This window comes from Helicoverpa armigera, chromosome 10 (assembly GCF_030705265.1).
Source record: "Helicoverpa armigera isolate CAAS_96S chromosome 10, ASM3070526v1, whole genome shotgun sequence".
NCBI classification, from domain to species: domain Eukaryota; kingdom Metazoa; phylum Arthropoda; class Insecta; order Lepidoptera; family Noctuidae; genus Helicoverpa; species Helicoverpa armigera.
This window is the reverse complement of record NC_087129.1, coordinates 722,773-741,795: the sequence shown is the minus strand read 5'-3', so window position 1 is coordinate 741,795 and position 19,023 is coordinate 722,773. Positions and strand designations below refer to the sequence as shown.

The 19,023-nt window shown below is 36.9% G+C and overlaps 1 protein-coding gene across 1 annotated transcript in view; it reads right to left on the bottom strand.

Moving 5' to 3' along the window:
* LOC110375199 (phospholipid-transporting ATPase VD) overlaps positions 1–18,795 on the bottom strand; it is a 43,892-nt gene extending 25,097 nt beyond the window's left edge. Inside the window, exon 1 of the mRNA XM_064036711.1 lies at positions 17,560–18,795. Within this exon, the coding sequence (XP_063892781.1) occupies positions 17,560–18,371 (812 nt within the window). The 5' untranslated portion in view covers positions 18,372–18,795. The remainder of the gene's footprint in view (positions 1–17,559) is intronic.
* Positions 18,796–19,023: the final 228 nt, after the last annotated feature.

Genomic DNA, 19,023 nt, shown 5'->3' with positions numbered 1-19,023 from the left:
GCTAAAAATGAGTCCATGTTTGTTTTAAGGTTGAGGAGAACAACTAGTATTTGTTCCATTTACACGTTACAGTAATCAGCAGGAAGTAACAGTCCGGCCGTCATCTCGACTGGCCTCGGCAAACTCACAAAGTCAAACCCGCAGGCAAAAACGGCTCTAAGCTAAGCCAGAGACAACTAGCGCCTCGCGAGACTTATTGTAGCTCAGATCAAAACCGGATGCCAGGCAACCTTCAGCCACCTCAGGGACTTAGAACTAGTTCCGACTATTACAATAGAGATTGTGTTATAAATGTAACAATAACAACGTCAAAAACTACATTGAAACGCATGTTGAAAAACTTGATGAATTGTCAATTTGTTCTTATACAATTCAGTCACACTACATTTTACTGCGGATAATTTAAGTGTTTCTATGCTAAGCCTTGTTTATCTACGAAAGTAATGCTTTTATATTATGCTAGTTCTCCAAGGAATGATAAATCTGCATATAAATTACCCATTTTCTTTCAACATTGGAGTTGGGCCAATATTGTTCTCCTTGCAACGACAGTATTCTGTGCATCCCTCTGTTTTTTATACCCGAACCGAGACTTATCGAAGGTCGTGCCCGTATAACGTTATATCAAAATCACTGAGTGCCAATGGCGCCGAGCTCATAAACATAAGCGTCAATATACATTTTATTAGTTTGCCCCGTGCCGTCCCCGGCTTGGAAGACCTTCAGCAGCGATTCAGCTCGTTAATATACTATACATATAAAGCTGCCATTCAAAGACCCATTTCAACGACTTGTGCACTAAATTAAAGCAATTCTGGCTGATAAATGCTAGCGCCAATTTCTAATTTGGACAATGTGCTAGGCACTAAATCAGAGGATTGTGAACAGAGGCAGATGGGGATTTCGTTCCAATCGCGGTAATTACAAGCGTTACTGTTATTAGCTGCTGTATTAACCACGCTGATTGGAAACCGTTACAGAACCAGCAACTTAGTGAAAGTGGAACACACAATGTTAAGTGAGTAAACGAAAAAGCTTGCGGAATTGTCAATTCAACAAGATCAAGGTTGTTTTGAGTATCAGACAATGATAGATTAGTAATGGTTTTTCTCGCATTAGGTTCTTGAGTTCCAATTTAATTATTGGACATGATCCGTGCAGTAAGGTTTACAGGTGACCCGGATACGTCGCCGGCTCCGCTGTACACGCAACTGTATCGATTGACATTGACCAATTGACCATGCATCGTGATTCGTGGTCACCACTGTCTGCCGCATGCGACTTCTATCATGAATATTCTACTACGGTACAATGAAGACCACCGTTTTACTTTTTTTGTGACACAATCAGCGCAGGAACGGCAAATGCGGAACAGTAATGTTTAATTAAAACGAGAATTCAAATCGTGATCAAGAGGTAAGATGAAAGAATCTTTTTTAAAATTATATTTTTAATAAGAATCACGAGCGCGTCAATTATCTATCACGCTGACATAATTATTATGTTGAGAGTAGGTCATTGGATGTTCGATGTTATTTCAGTGCTGAAGTCACAGCGTCCCGTGACAATCACGGCGGCACAATGGTCGTAGACACAATCAGGCTTGTGCGCATCCAGACTATAGTGATCTAAACAGTTGACATCATGACCGTCACGGCCACAGTCGCGAGGTCATGACCTGAAACATGAGGCAGGGGCTCGCTAATGTTTTGGGTGCTGCGTGATCATCGTTTTCCTATCCCACGTGAAAATATTGTTAGGAAACATTATACCAGAGGCTGACAGTCAATTTATATTCGCTTTTCTTGAAATTTTACCGTAACGTAAGCCACTCATCCATGCGTGTATTAGTAAACAATGAACCCATATCATTATCTGGTATTAGGAGCTTCTATAAAAGAGTAAATTACAATAAGGAATTAAAAATACAATAGAAAAAGATACGAGTTAGAGTTCACGCATTTGGGTAAACACGCTAGCTGTAAAACAACAAGGAACAAAATATCCGTCAATACAACTTATTTATTCATATTACACCATAAACATTGTCTATACCTACAATGGGGTTAGCGTGCACTGCCATGATACCCAATACCGATAGAAAGTCAATCAATTCCGCTAATCAATTGTTCATAATATAACATTAGAGACACGAAAAAAAAGCAATTAAGAGAGTTGCCAGGGTTGGCTCACGGTCTAGTTTTCCATGACAGTGTCAGCTCCCAGGTCTTCAGGGGATTAATAAATAAGTGCCCACTTCAGTATTAATTAATTGATTCGTTTTGGCGATAGTTTTCGGAAGTGTTTTTTCTTCGAAAAGGAAAGGCGTTGAGGTTAACTTTATTATTCTTGTTTTCACATCTAAAAGCTTAGAAGCACCTTAACCTATACATCATAAGTTGAAACAATAATGCCAATTTCAGTATTGATTATTATGAAATCTGTTAACGTCATTCTGTATTTGTCGATATGCCATTCGTTGATGCATCGGTCTTAAATAATTAATGAAATAATCGTTTCATTGAACCACCGGTGTTTGCTTGAGATTCTCATCAAATCGTGCCTGATTGATTCCCAGTGGGGTATGCGAGTCCCGTCCCCCTAGACGCGCCAGTTGTTTCATTACGTACGGCATGGAACAATGGACATTTTAAATTATTTAGATCACGGGCATTATAGCCTTTATTTATAGACTTTGAATCACGGGATGACCTACTTCGAGATTTTCGGGTATATTTTTTGCAAAATATACACAGAAAATCGAACGCAAATGCTTGTTTATTTCCAGATCTCACTCTTCGCAATTTTTTGCGATCGGTTTATTTTCGTGAGACAATTGTATACAGCTCGTGATTTCGTACGAGTAATCCGGATTTTGGAGAACACACGCACTTGTGTGGTATAAGTTATCTGGAAACCACTGATCTTATATGAGCGGGTAACTAAGAGGTCAAGTGTTTAAGGACCCACTCAACCAATCACGACAAAGTATAGTTGGGAACCGACGCAGATTTTTAACAACTGATGCAAAAGTAGCGGTAAACATTAATTTAATAGGGTACGCCCTCATATAACATACGTTATATCCTTCATTAAACCTAAAAGGTATCATATCAGCTCACGTCTCGAGCAGTTTCCATTTCGTATAAGGAGCTCTTGTGTTTACACGCCCACACGTTAGCAGGTTATCGTTAATTGCATTATGTTTCTACTATACTGAAAACAACATGGGCGCAGCCGTGACGTCACTGCATCATGGCAGCGGGTTGATGAGAGAACACTTTCAATGGCAATGTCTGCTGCCCACCCATGTCATTCAAATGGGAGACATTTCGACTCCTTCAAAATAGGGAAAGGAACTTTAGAGGAGAAGGGAGACCCCTACTCTACCAGGCTGACTTAAAGTTTGAGTCGAAATATATTTTTCGAACAATCCAATCTAATTTCTAGGTGTAACATTTCTTCCCTCCTGATGTAGATTGAACCGAGATTTTGGCATTTTAGTAGGGTCTACATTGAGATGTGGGATGCGGGCGGCTGTTACTTATTTGGGAAACTGAATTTTCTGTTGTGTTTTTGCTGGCTTTCCTTTCCAAATATAGGAATAACTATAAACCATACTTGCATTCTAGCGGGCAGAGTCGTGCGCGCTGTTCAAATCATAAAAGGTTTGGCTAAGGTCACTGTGACCGTCATATTTACATGTTCTAAGGGAGTGGTGACCGTTTATAGTTGTTTCACATTTTAAGATTGTATATTTTTAATATTTGGACTAGACACGCTATTCAAAAACACGAAAATTACTCTGATCGATGACGCATAAATACGTGTTTGTTCAGAATTTGTGTGTTTAAAGTTCGATGGCCAGGCTTTACTACAACAATAGATGGACAGGGTTGTTACAGACAGCATCGGCGAACCATGCGATTTCAATCGGATTGTGACGTCATAACGTCCGGGACCGTCCGTCCATTCATAGTGAATGACATAGGTACAATAATAGGTTTAGTTCGTAGTTGTCTCGGAAACAGACCCTGAGCACTAGGTGCCGAAATAGCTGTTTGACCTTGTTTCAGTTTTATTTTCGGCAAAATTGAAACCAAGACACGTAAAAGGAGATAAGTCGTCATAAAAATAGATATCGAGCGTTTGACCGCTATACACCTGCAGATAAATGACGATGTGGCTGATATGATTGTTTGCTTACAGCTCAAAGACAATAGGAAAGAAACTCTTTATCACAGACTACGTATTTATAATATTATTGTTTCTGATGAACTGTGATATCAATTCCACAATAATCCACTGTAATTTCGGATTATATGTCCAACTTGTTAAAACCGCATCCCTAAAGTCTATACAAATGTACGTGACTGTTAAAACGTTGTTTTTAACGTAAGGATATTAAGAGAACGCGAAGTGATTAGCGGTAACGAGCGAGCACAAACAATTAGCATATTGTCAATACAATATTACCCAGTAGGTAAAACGTTTACGTGTCGATATTATTACAATAGCTTCGCATTTAAAAATAATATCAAAAAAGTTTCTATTAAAAGGTCAAGGATTATCGGTTATCACAAAGGGAATATTAAGATAAGGTGGAATAAAAACATTGTAATTAACAATTGCCGGGAAAATACGTTGTTTTCCTACAATTCTTAGGAGCATAGCAACCGATATTATTTCTACTTAATCGAATCATGACTCACACTTCGAGATATTGAAATACATATCTGGACGACACACGAGTAAAGTATAGTTTTAAGATTATAACTACAAAGTAATATTAAGGCTCGAGTTAAGTCTTAAAAGAGCTCGTTAATATCAGAATTAAAAAATCTCACGTGTCCATTGAAACTTCTCCCGTCTGTCCCCTTTTTTGTTGGGAAAGAATTTACAGCAAATGCGCTCGGAAGAGCTGTCTCTAGAACTTCTCATAATGATTCTTGTTTTTGATTGTTTTTGGGTGCAACTGGCTGCAACGTAACTCATAAAACCTAAACAAAAGGGTTTATATTATCGCAAGGATCACACGATATTTTCGTAAGATTGTTAGGTAAATGCCATTGTCCTTAGTTCGTGGGCCACTAAGGTCGCGCTGCCAAGGCCAATGAGAAGCACGCAATTAGTGGGTTCATTAGTTAGGCTTCGTTTTAACACCCAGCGCTTACTTCAATTAGTTTACCGAAACAAGCTAAATTGTATTGTAAATTGTAGAGTAGTCTTGACTGCCTGAATGATGTTCTACGCTAAACAGTGTGGAGGTTGTAATTTTTTTGTTATTTATTCATTTTTCAATGGGTGCAAACGCATTGAATTGGTAACAGGAGCTAGCAAAAATAGACTTGATATTTTTTTTATTGTATTTTTTTTCGTTGGAAGCAACGGTAATTCCAAATAAAAAATAGACTAAATTAATAAATTCTAAGTTCCATTTAGAGTCCAAATTAGCATTATAGAAAACAAACAGGTTTAGCATAACAGGTTGTGCTAAAATTCACCTGTACCTACTGTACACATCTAGGTATTGAGGTAACCGGCTCAATATGGACGTGGTAGGTCACATTGTCTACGTAGAACATAGTAGAAATATTTATTAATAATGAAATGAAATGAAATGAAATTTATTTATTTGCTAGAATATAGGTACATTATGATGGTAAATATAATAACAAAAAATGGTTTCACTATATTCGACTTATAAATTAGTCATGCAAATATTTAAGTTTTCCTATAATCTAATAGCTAAATTTCTATTATAATTCTATTTCTCCTCTAGGTATTCTTTGACTGTATAAAAACATGAAATAAGAAAAGAAAGACATGAAAATCGGCGAACTCGAAGAGGAAGATGTCCAGGATAGAGCGAAGTGGAAGAAGAAGATACGGAAAGTGGATCCCGTCACAAGACGGGATTAACGCTAAGAAGATGAAGATTTATTATTTAAAAAAATGGTAGAAATAATTTCAAATAGTGCAGAACGTACAGGACACAATTAAGACGCAAAAGAACAAATTGTAAAGCGTTAGATAAAGCTACATTTGTAGTAGAGTAAGTAAAGAGTTAAAGACATTAATATTAGCAGTGTCACGCCCTTAACCCCTTGTCGTGACTTCGATAAGTGTTTCTTCCGCTTTTTTATCATCAAAAAACACACCATCATCTTCGTGCCCTTGTCCCAAAAACAGCGTGAAAAAAAGCTGCTAGTTCTTACCGAGCCTCAATAAACTCTTCGACTTCATACAATATGCATTAGTTTTATTACTATAGATAAAAGTAAACAGTTTAAGAATCCATCAAAATGTCGTCGACATTGATTTGAAATTAACTATACATGATAAGTCGTTAATGTCCGATTTGGTTACTAACGACTCGAATTGATCGATTTAAATTATTCTCGTTTAATAACGATAAGGATCGGAATCGAATAGGCAGATTAATTTGGTTTCTAACTTGGTAAGTACTGAAGCCTGTACTGGATTTTTATGAAAAAACTTGTCAAACTTTATAACTTGTATTTATTCATTTTGGGCCATCGCAATTGATAATTCAGTTTAAAAATCTAACTCCGATTTTTCATTATCCTATCAATTTTTAAGGGAAGATAGCATTTTTTGTACTGACTGGCGGAATTGTCAACTGCACCAAAAAACAATATACAAATGCTTCTTTTAATTTAATCATCAGCATTAATTAAACCTATTCATAGTAATCATATAAAACCTCTGCAGAACCTACCTGTTTACATGCTAAATCAGTGTTTGTCCTATACTGCCGTCCTTTTAAGTATCGTCAAACACTAGAGTGACCTCATCCCCTTTGACTATAAAGGCTTTAATTGGATACTGGTACTCTTGAAGGTGCATTGAACGAATTATAGTGCCTTGTTAGCTGTAGTAGACCAATAAACGGTTACAGCGAAATGCCTTTATGGGGTGTAGAACATTTGTGGACTGTTTTCAGACTTTGGTAAATGCCAAAATATTTGATCACTACTTCTTACCACTTAAGAGCCTACATAGGTCTTCCAAATATTTTTCAAAATTGATAGGGTCCATAAGTACATGCAAAAAAAAGGTTCAGTTATCCTCATTTAATTTAAAGTTTGTAAATTAAAGGGGAAAAACTCAGTTATTAAGGAAAGTTCGAAAATGAACAGAACTTCCGCATAACGTTGCGTAATAATAATTTTTAATTTTACATACAACTGGCGTAATAGGAAGTAAAAACAATAGCCGCAAGTAGGAAACCGATGATCGAAAATACATAATCTGTTAATTGTAGGCCAATTAGCTTATAGATGTTTCTTCCACGTATAACGTAACGTAGATAACTACATGCATCCTACATTACGCGAATAACTGTTACCTCTTTATGTAGAGCTATTAAGATATCTAAAGTATATGCAACCGTAACATGGTAATATACAGTGATAGCAATTAACATTCGATAGTGAGTTTCGATGGCAAATTCGAACTGTTTATTGATTGAGGATCATGAAGTTTCTACAAGACTACATATCCCCAAATCTTGATACAGACTTTGTAGGAAATTCTGATATGACCTTAAATTTTATATATTCGTATTATATAATGGATATATAAGATAGCAGTGGCGAGGCGTCCTTATAAGCCGATTCCCATCGGCTTCCCTTTCGAATTTCAAGAAAGAAGCATAGGTATAAGTTATAATATAGGTATAGGTATAATTAATATAATCATTTAAACCACACAATTTAAATATGTAGGTATAACAAAACGCCTACGACCGTAAAAAAAAATGTCTATAAATTACTTGAAAGATTTTGCTCCTACTAAACAAGCCGCGGCTTCCTCCTCCATACAAAACTACGCTTGCGTGACGTCATCCACGCCGCGCCACGCGATGTTCGCGGCATATGGGCGAGCGGTAAGCCGGCTCACGGAGCGGGTTCCAGCCAATCAAAACTCGCGAGTGAACGAGAAAGAACGCGTCAAGAGTAGAGTAGCTATATCTGTCTACGCGCGAGTGACAGCGCTAGAGTTAGAGTTAGAGCTCTCAAATATGTAAACAAACAAAGCAGACAAATTCACTCTCATTGTTCTTATTTTGTTTTAGGTAATACCATTAACAATTTGTTCTTTGTATTACTAAATTGAATTTATTAGTGTGTGTATCATTTGGAAATAACATAGTTCGTGTGTGTACAATATTTTATGTTAGTTTAAGTGTTTTAGTTACATTATGTCAACATAGATGGCGTTGTGCATTTTTATGCAAATCCTGAATCGCGGTGTTAAGATTCTCCGCGATTTAATGACCCTACTTGGGAATTTATATTTTTTTGTGTTTACCAAGTATATAATTTTGATTAAGTAGTTGGCAGTATCATTACTCCCTATTAATCCCCGCGATCCGCACTGTGACCTGGTACTCAGTGCATTGTGTGTAGTGAAAATAGAGAGACCTACGTTGAAATGAGTTATTTTGATACGTAGACAGTTTGCATCAGGTTTCTTTTTAGTGTACCTACTTTTAAAACTTAACTAGGATAGCACTAATCGCATTAGACGTTTTCCGACAGATTATTTACTTTAGGAAGGAACTTATTTTATGTAAAGATAATAAAGTTTTATAGATATTAATAATCTGCCGAATTCCTCGAGAAAACATGTTCAAACTATCAGTCTCTCAGTCAGTGCTAAAAGGTGGACTGAGAAATTACCTCCATTACCTCTCCCCCCCATCCCTGAGTACTCCCCCCCCTCCAGTTTTTTTTGCTGCGGCTTCCCTATTTCATTAAACCACCCTTCGCCACTGTAAGATAGCTATACATCCATTAAAGTGTCCAAAGTTCAAGATTTTTCTCCATCATTTAGGTCTGTTCCTACTGATATGATATGTCTGGTAATAATAAATTTCCTTCAGGCAGAACTGATTTAAAATACTGCAGCATAAAATGATTATTTTTTTTAACCATTAAACCAATGCTATTAAGTTTACGGAAAGCCCACTGCAAAACGCGTGAGGTGGCCTGCTACAATTTCTGTTCCATTTTCCTTGTCAACTGTAGCACATATCAGCTTATTTATTTATATCAAAGGATATTATATATAGGAATATAGCAAAGTGTAGAATATAACATATAACTTATCGTGAACGGAAATAAAATTTAGTCATTTCCGTAGATCTAAGGAGATGACACTTGAGGAATCGGACAATGAGTATACATATAGTATAAAAAAGCTAACTATGAGGCAAAACTTTTTGTTGCAAGTGGTGATAATAAACTCCATGGAATTCCCTCCACCTACCAGAATCCCGCTTCGTGCACATTTCTATTCAATAGTCTAAAAACATGGTTTTATATGAAAGACTATTACTACCTTTAATCGATTTTATCCAGACAGGCGGGTACATTCCGTGAGTAATAAAAACATATGCTGACATGCAACTCGTGAATATTTCTTGGAAATTGGGTAATACCCAGACACAACAGTTAGGAGTTTATGAGTCTTCATACCAAGTGTTGAAGGGCCACTATTTTACAAATTGTATGGCTTCAAAACACCGTATGAAACAAGTGGCCTTATTATAGAGAACCACAACCCGGTTTGGTATTAGCACGAAATACGGTAGTCATTCGGAATTGGCACGAAACTTTCCTGTGCGGTTATTTATTACTTTGTCTAAGACTGGTTTAAGTCTTCAAAACTTTATAAAACAACTTCAAGCGTGTTTATTTAGCAAAAATATATTTTGGATATAAAACGAAAAGCTATAAACAGTAGTTGACATTTTTGGCACGAATTCTGAGTCACATTTTTACTACTTGACTTAGATTTATGATGATATCGGGAATGAAACACAAGTACTACACATGTAGAGGACATAAAATGACAAATTATTTCAATGTTACGTGCCACATGTAAATACGCCGCGGTATGTTGTATACTGGCATTTGCCAGATGTTAATTGGCAGTTGAAATACCACTTTCTAAGCATGATTTCTTTTATGGGCTTATACGTTTTTAGTGAAGACACCTTGAAGTTAAAGTGACGGTTCGTGTAAGCTGCTTGACTTCTTAAGGGCCATCTATCATACTTGAAAATAATACTTAGCTTACGTTTTAGGGTGAACCTTGAAGTGTTTAAGTTATTACGTAATATATTCCCATAGTGACCTATGTTTAAATTTTAGTATGACACTTAACTGGCCTTGGCGTCAGCCTTCTAAAAATTTTTGGGTCTTTACCAAAATACGAGCTTTTTTGTTTGCGTACTTGAACGAGTTCAGGTAGATTATGTAAAATGTACCATGTCGTTGTTTGTATGAAAAAAAAAAACATTTGATGAGAGAGGTTTTTAAAAACCACGTCATGTCAGTTGAACAACATTAGCTCACCTTGATTTGAGTCGCTATCTTGTGGTACGTAGGAACATTGATAAAATACGCTATACCGTAGCGAGTGAATCAGCCCATTGAGATAATCCGTTCATCGTGTCGTGCCTGATACCGTTATCAGAACACACACTAATGTTTCAAGATGATTTTTCGATATTTTTGATGGAAGACCATCAGTCTCTTAAAGTTTTTTATGTATTAATGTACCTACTAGATTTTTTTACGTAGTAAACAAAACTGTTGTATATTACAGGTCCAATTTCGTTCTAGTAAGTTCTTTATCTTATCACAAGATCTATGTATAAATTACTTCTAACTAAATATGTATAGTGCATAACTGTTTAGCTTATTGGCAAGGTCAGTATAGACCAAGCTATTTAATTTAATACTATTTTGGGAGCTCATTAAAACTTCGCAGTGAATTAATTCTAATGACATAATTTTGATGATTTTTCTCGTTCATATTCGAATTGTAAATGACGTTAATTGGCCAAAACATTTTGGAGGAACCGGTTCGCAACATTGAAAAAGTTGCCCAACACTTCCTAATAGATTTAAGGTCAATAATTACTATCGGTACCTATGAGTACTATACTACGATATGAAAAAGCTAAACATTGTCATTGAACTCATAAAAACAATTTTAACTCAATTACCCAAGTATTCTTGGAAAACACCACGTATTTCTAACAAAACGTATTCACTGTAACCTTTTAACCAAAACCTTAACTTTTAGTGTAATAATGCCGCCGGAACACGCACAAGCACATATTTATGCCGAGGACTTTGGGAAAGACATTGTGTGCCAGACCTTGACCAATGACCCAGTTACTGGGTAGCGTGTCCAGAGACACCTACCTACCTACACCCTCATAACACATTCATTCGGAACGTAATCAATGTCCCTCACTAATGACCACTTGGAGAATTTTAACAACAGGAATCGCCATTCACATGCATCCCTCTCCGTCACGATGTTACCATGCCTCTATCAAAGATAAGAGAGCGATGATCATACAACCGTGTATGCCCATGTTCGACGTTAATTGTCATAGAGATTTGTGCTCATTGCAGCTCCGGTTGGTTAACTGCTCTAAGAATGGCCATTCACGGAGTCCCACTTATTCAAATGTATCATAAAATATGTAGTCATCATAGTAGTTCGCCACTAATGTTACTGTGAGCATAAATCGTTCTTTTATCGATCATTATCTATTCATGCGACTGAAGTAATTGAAAGATCTAATAAACAATTTATGTTTGCTAGTAAATAGTTTATGAGTGGGTTTATTGTTTGTATTACCGAGAGTAATGTACCCGTTTGAGGGGACTTTCCAATACCTCTTATGTGAGACAACATATCATGTTTAAGAAGACTTAAGCTGCAATACGAGTTTTTGATTAAAGAGTTACTAAAATTTTACGTCAGGGGAAAACTGTACTCCAAATAATTATTTCCACTTGTACACCGTATTGGGGAAAATACGTAATTAGCTAAATTATTTAACACATTAATGTTAAGTAGGTACTATATCATTTCTTGATATATTTACCTTGTAAGAATCCGTACGTTTACTTAATTCAGTCCTTTCGGGTATTCAGAAGCCAGAAACTCTGACAACCAATCTTACCAAGGGGTAAGTAAGGTGGAGTTGCCCGGGTAACTGGGTTGAGGAGGTCAGATAGGAAGTCGCTCCATGTAAAACACTGGTACTCAGCTGCATCCAGTTAAACTGGAATCCGACCCCAACATAGTTGGGTAAAGCCTACGCAGACGATGATGATGATGGATCAAATTCAGGCGATATTGCTTACTCCTAATACTATTCGAAGAAAATATAACGAAAATCAGTCTTGCTAGTTAGGGAATCTGTCATACACGTTGTCAGACGCTGTTCAAACATATTACGTACATATTTAGAGAATGTTTCAACATTTCGCACTAAGGCAGTTTACAAAAAAGCATTCCCTCAGTGATGTAATGCGCACACGCTGCTAGATTACACCACACATTGCTCAGTCGTTCACACCACACTTACCAGACTATGAATAACTATTCTAAATCTAGTGCAAAAATCTATACACTTCGAAAATATCTAGAAATAGAATCATAGCAAAATACTTAACAAGTATATTCTTATATTGATTTCACAATCGACTCAAGAGATTATAGATTGAAAGAAGTTTTTAATGGATATGGCGAGGTCCCAGAAGCATCAAGAGATATCACCCTTAATTGGCTTTAAAGTGAAATAGCCCAACATTAATAGCAACAAAACTATTTCACACTGAAGTGCTCATTTATTTTTATTAAAAATAACCATTAACCATGGAACGATTAACTCAATTTAATGTACAAACAACCGATGCAACGAGAAAAGAGAATTAATTAGCGTGACTTAATTGACTAGTAGCCATTAATAATATCGAAGGTTTTCCAGTCACGGCTCACCGTTGCCTAGTTGCAACAATTCAATTTCTTGATGACTCCGTGCGTAATGGCGGACTCTGTGTACTAAACAATTATTTGCGTGTCAACAATAATTAAGCCAGACTATTGTTATCGACATGGACTAGGTGTGAAAGTAGAATGAGTAACTAACTGTGTTATCTGTCATTGCCTTTAAATATTAAAGGCCACCTATTAAAGTGTCATTATGCGGTATTTACCGTGATCAATCTTTGTCTATGATCCAAAACAGTACTTTTAAACATTGATTTCTCAGATACATAACATCTAGGTGAAGCCTTAATCTAATCTTGTCTAATTCGATGATCGAATAGTGTCTATCCTAGTGCTTAATAATATGATTGTCTGGTGGATATCCGCTCAAGATACCGATCTCAAGATTGATTATCTTTAAACAGCGACTCTTTGAAATGGACATTAAAATTTAACGTTTCATTTATTGACCTTAACATAATGTAACAACATGTCCAACCAGGAAGCGTTTACCAACAAAAGAAAGAAAATAAACATATATGAATCACAATGGCAGCGACCTTGAGTCTGTCAGTCAAGCAATCACGACGGAATCAATCGAAATTACAGCTAACGAGGTGCGCGTGAAAGCTGCCTTCGAACTTCGACGAATGTTTGTACACTTGCATGAAATATTTGACGACTCATCGATTAGTACGTAAAAAAATGTTCCGTACAACACAGAGTGCGCTGATTTCGTCTATGTCACTGGAGTAAAAAGGCCAAGCTCATCTGATCATTTGTCTTTCAGCAAGACTAGTGATGAGACTTGGTAATGATAACCTACAGCGTATAATATTTTTTAACTCTTGCGTAAATAATAATTTAATCAAATTAACTGTTCAGATAAAACAGTGGGCGGTAAAGTTAATCTCTGAATTCATTTACATGATAAGTTAGTTATTTAAAATGCATCCCATACGGACCTTGTATCTTTATTATAAGTAGGTAGCGGTTAATTCCAAGAGCATATTAAAAAGTCTATCAGGCGCAGTTGACATTCAATAAAAGTTATCACGGTAATTGTATTCCGCTTACGTTCATTATGCCTTTTACTTAGCAGCGAAGGTAATTACTGATTTCTAAAGGGCCATTAGAACTTTAGAAGTAACCGAAGTTTCCTTTTGTAGGATCTTCAGTAACGTTTCCAAAAGCCAATGGAGCCAAAGTACTGGGGAGAAAAGCAATAAACTGTCTAATGGAATAAATAAATGAGCAATACTTTACGGACAAACGTGTTCAGTTTCCATCATACGCTTATAATATTAATGGGTAATTTATTGGCCGTGTGGCCGAACCGCCTCGCCACTTGGTGTGGCAAACATCATAAGAAATTCAATGTTCAAGTGAAATGAATTAGGTACTTATGTGCCAAGAACCAAGGGACACCATGGAACTGCGTTCAACTACCAAACAAAGGTCGTGTAATCCACCATATATTTATGTCCGGATATTTCGATAAAATAGAGGGTACTATGAACCCGGAATCTAATCAAAATGTGTGCTTTGAGTAATGGAATACTAAAACCATCATACATACAGCTAAGTAATTAACAGATATGTTCAAGAAACACCAAAAATGCCACAAAGCTAATAGAACGTGCCTACACGAATAGAATAATAAACGGTTACTTTGATTAAAAGTTCACGTTAGTACTATTCGAAATATCAAAGCTCTGGTTCCCAAATGTCAGGAATGCATAGATTCTTGAAATCTTGCCTTAGAAGTAAATTGCTATTGCTTTGAGTTTGTTTGGTTCAAATATTGGTTGTAGACAGATGAGCTTAATTGGATATTTGATAAGATACTTTGGCACGCGTTAAAAAACAAATAATGCAGGCATGTAAACTACGCGCTTCATCGACTCCAAAACAAATCAACGGATCCTACGATGTTAATGATTCAAAGATCATGATTCATAATTTGAGCCAATTCTGAAAGAATTAAGAGCATTTTCTACTTGCACAGGGTTTGAACTAGGGAGATGTAGGTTGCAATGGAAGTCACCCTTGGAAGTTCACCTTTGCCCTTTCGAAGCTTCGTGATGCTGTGTGCAGAAACGCTCGATATCTAAGAGCGAAGTCACAGAGTAAAAGTATTTAACCATTTGAGGATAAAAATAAATTGTTGAAGTCAGAATTATTTGAACAGAACTTTGGAATGGCGTTTTTCCCTGTTTTAGATCAGCAATGTAGCTTGGTCAGTTGTCAGATACGAGGGACCGCTATTGTTTGCGATTGTGCACGTTGCACCGCTGGTTAAACCGGAAATATTCCTACTGATAGATGACGTTATCGAACATGTTTTTCTACATAGCTCTGAACAGTATTGTGAGGATAAGATGGCTTATTGTTTTAAGGTTCCTTCTCGAACTTATTTTTATATCGCGGGGATATCCAAGACGTTGTTACAATAAATAGCAAATAAACACAATTGGTCGTGAAGTACTTGAGTACAGGGTACTGACGACATCTAACAATAGATTTATCAGGAAAATGATTGCAAGTTGAATGATTTAACTGTTTCAATTACCTGTAATAATTTGATTAGTCCTGCACGACTCACTGGCATAGTTGGTAAACAAAATCAGAGGATGTTTATTTAAATATAGGTCAATACGAGATTTTATTACAATACTTGCATTTGCCTATGGATTCGCCTGTCTGTTATGTAAACAGGTAAAATAGATATTTAAAAATATACAAATTCGAGTTTCTCAATTCTAACTTCATTTCTAGGATAAAAACAGTTTACATAAACCTCCTTCCATGGAAGCAGTAAGTATAAGAAAGGAGCGTCCATTAGGAACGGTTTTCAGCGATAATGAATGACCGATAATGTTGAGTCCATGATTTCCTAGAAGAAGCCTTCTAAGCGTAGTGTGACTCGAAGACAATTATTGCTTAGTAAACACCACGCGTCTTCCCACACAAGTCATAAAAATCGACCAGTGAAAGTCGACGCGTGATATTTAACACTATGATATTTTATACAGATATCATTCATAGTTAAATACCTTTTTAGGTACAGTTGGTTTATCAGATTTTACAAAAGTTTCTGTGCTATCGAATATATCGTTAAGGTTCACTTTTCCAATAGGTTGTAAGGGGAAATCGACTTTATTGTTTCATGACGTTCAAATGAATCTCGACCTTAGAGTACTAGACTAAAGTACTGACGGACTATACAGTTAGTAAACAATGCTTTAAAAAACCTGTTCGTGATTGACGTAGCAAAGGAACCAAATTCCGGATGCTCCTCTTTTTTGAGCTGTGAATGCGAAATAAGGACCTGCTTACGTCATATGAACGTTTTTATTGTTTACAATTTTAAGTGTTTTCAAGTTTTAAGTGTTTGTGTTGTGTTAGTGGTTTAAGGGGTATCGGGTTGCCCGGGTAACTGGGTTGAGGAGGTCAGATAGGCAGTCGCTTCTTGTAAAGCACTGGTACTCAGCTGAATCCGGTTAGACTGGAAGCCGACCCCAACATGATTGGGAAAAGGCTCGGAGGATGAATTTTAAGTGTTTTATTTAAGCAAGTAAATCTTAATGAATATTATAAACCTGAGTTTGTTTGTTTGCTTGTATGCGCGAAGCTTAGGAGCCAACTCGCCAAACCGCTAGTGGTTATTAGTTTACTATTAAATGACTCAAGGGTTTAGGGCATTGACTGGCATGACTAGGTAGATATTTTGTGAATTAGTAATGATTGCGCCAATCGTTAGAAAGTACTACATTTGGGACCATTTTCTTTAAATAAAGCATATTTTCCCACTAGTGTCATATTTTCATACATTGCAATGGCAAAACAAAAATGGGTTAACATAATCTGCAACAGCATTTTTCACAATAGATTACTTAACCCAGTCCGTACTTGTAATATGAACATGGCTGAAATAATTAGTACATTTAAAATAAGTTAAAATTAATAATGTTTTATTTAATGGCTTAGCATCGTTAAACATGTCACACATATGGTAGTTTAAAAGCAGTAATTGTTAATGATTTATTTTATAGTTGTCCTTAACGACTTTGTGTTTTTGCAGTAACAAAGAATTTTTTATTTGACAATGTCCTTGCCATTCTGCAAATAAAACTATGTAGGTATATTCATGTTATATTGTGTGCAACTTGATAAGTGTGCTTTTTGTTTTTAAATATACGATTTGAATACGTAATAAAAAACATGATTTAAATATGAAATGAATTTTGATTAGTTTTATGTTGACTAACTTTTTATAAAGAGTTATAATTTTTTATACATAGAATTGCAACAACATAATACTCTTTGCTTTTTAGAAAATATGCCTACTTACCACATTAGCATAGGAAGAGAAACTAAATTCAATTCGTAGCCATTAGCGTCATAATCATGTTATCATGTTTCATAATTGGCATGAAGAGAACGGAAACTGTGTTCTTAATTCACACAATCATCATGAATTTGTCATCATTTTACATCACATTGTTTGCATATTAGTTTTTGTTGGTTTATGGTAATTTTGTTGATTGTTGATAGTTTATAGGAAACACACCTTCTGTGTTTAATGTTTTAGCAACCAATTTTAAATAGATAAGTTTGAGTTATGATACTTGAGTTTTTGCAATAAAAAATTGTTGCTTCATCTCCAGAAGAATACCTGAAAAACATTTACTAACATACCAGAATAAAATAGAATGGACTACTCACTTTTTGAAGACTCTGCAGAATGAGTTGTTTATTCTTTTATCTGAATTGTGTCGTCTGCGATCTTCAAATAAGTCTTTAATGGCTGTCACACCAAGCACAAACAACACGGGCAGCATTGCAACCTCTTTACCGAATGCACTGATTGCCGGCACCCAGTTCAACAACACTATGAATATAAAGTACACATTGGCAATCCTGTGGAATTGTTCAAATAAGTTCTTAGGTAGAAATGACAGTAAAGTATATTTTGTAGTCCTAATTTTATTGTCGCATCTCTTCCCATTAGGGTGTTCTTTGGGTGGTGTTTTATCAGGCACCAGGTGGTTGGGAGTGACAACGAGGTGTCTATTATCAACAGCGGGCTGCTGCCGCCTCAGCAGCCAGAAGGCGGCTCTCCGCCAGGGGCTGACGACGGAGGTGCGTCGGATGGTGTAGATGGAGTCGGAGCGCGAGGCCTGGCGCGAGTGGATGCGCACGGAGCCGAGGCGCGGCGCGGCGCTGGGCACGGGCGGGTCGCGGTGCCCCGGCGGCAGGATGAAGTCCGTGCGGCTGCCGGCGCGGCTGTGCCCGGGGCCCGTGCTGGGCCGCCCGCCCTCGCCGATCTGCCCGTGCGACAGGGCGCGCTGGTGGCCGCGCATCGCTGACTTGAGCGACGGCCGTGGCGCTGTGGGATTCCCCGCCAGCATAGGAGTACCGCCATGGCTTACAGACCTCGAATGACCTTTCGCTTTCGGAAACAGGTAAGTCTGCTCCGGCGCTCCGGGTAAGCATGGCACAGTAGAAGGTGTCTCTCCACTGCCTTCTGTTGACATTTTTATTCATTTGAACGGTGATGACCCCACTTTTACCTTTCATTTAAAACTGTTGTGTCGCCACACTGTGTTTAGATGTAATTGATAAAAATGATTCAGAGAGAATTTGCCATATGAAATCAAACATATGGTAGGAACTTAGGAAGTCATCCGTTCACAGATTCACACATCACTAACTCAATTATTTTCATTAACCACTAGACGAAGGAGTGAGTTTTTTAATGGGTCGTGTATACATATTCTTAAAACTTGAAGAAACTATTTAACCACCACAGAGCAATGATACACAACAGAGTACGAAACTTTAAAACAAGCAAAAAAGACGAGACATGTAACTGACTAAACTCAATGACTGACTGTCCATTTGACAGCGGTCTCCAAACATGACAATCAACATGTCACTTGTGCTCGTTTGCTTTGTTGGTCCTTGGTCGTTCTATAGCAGAGACAATTTTGGTTAGTATTGCCAACTTTTAGGATTTCAGTTTTATTTAATTCTATCGATATATGAGCAACACTATTTAACATTTTAAAACGGAACACTGAAGAAGTACCTACGTACGACGTTACTTATTTCTTTTTTTATGTACTTACTGTTCCGGTTTTTCCTTTGTGTTAATCGACATATATTAACCAGTATATTAACGCATTT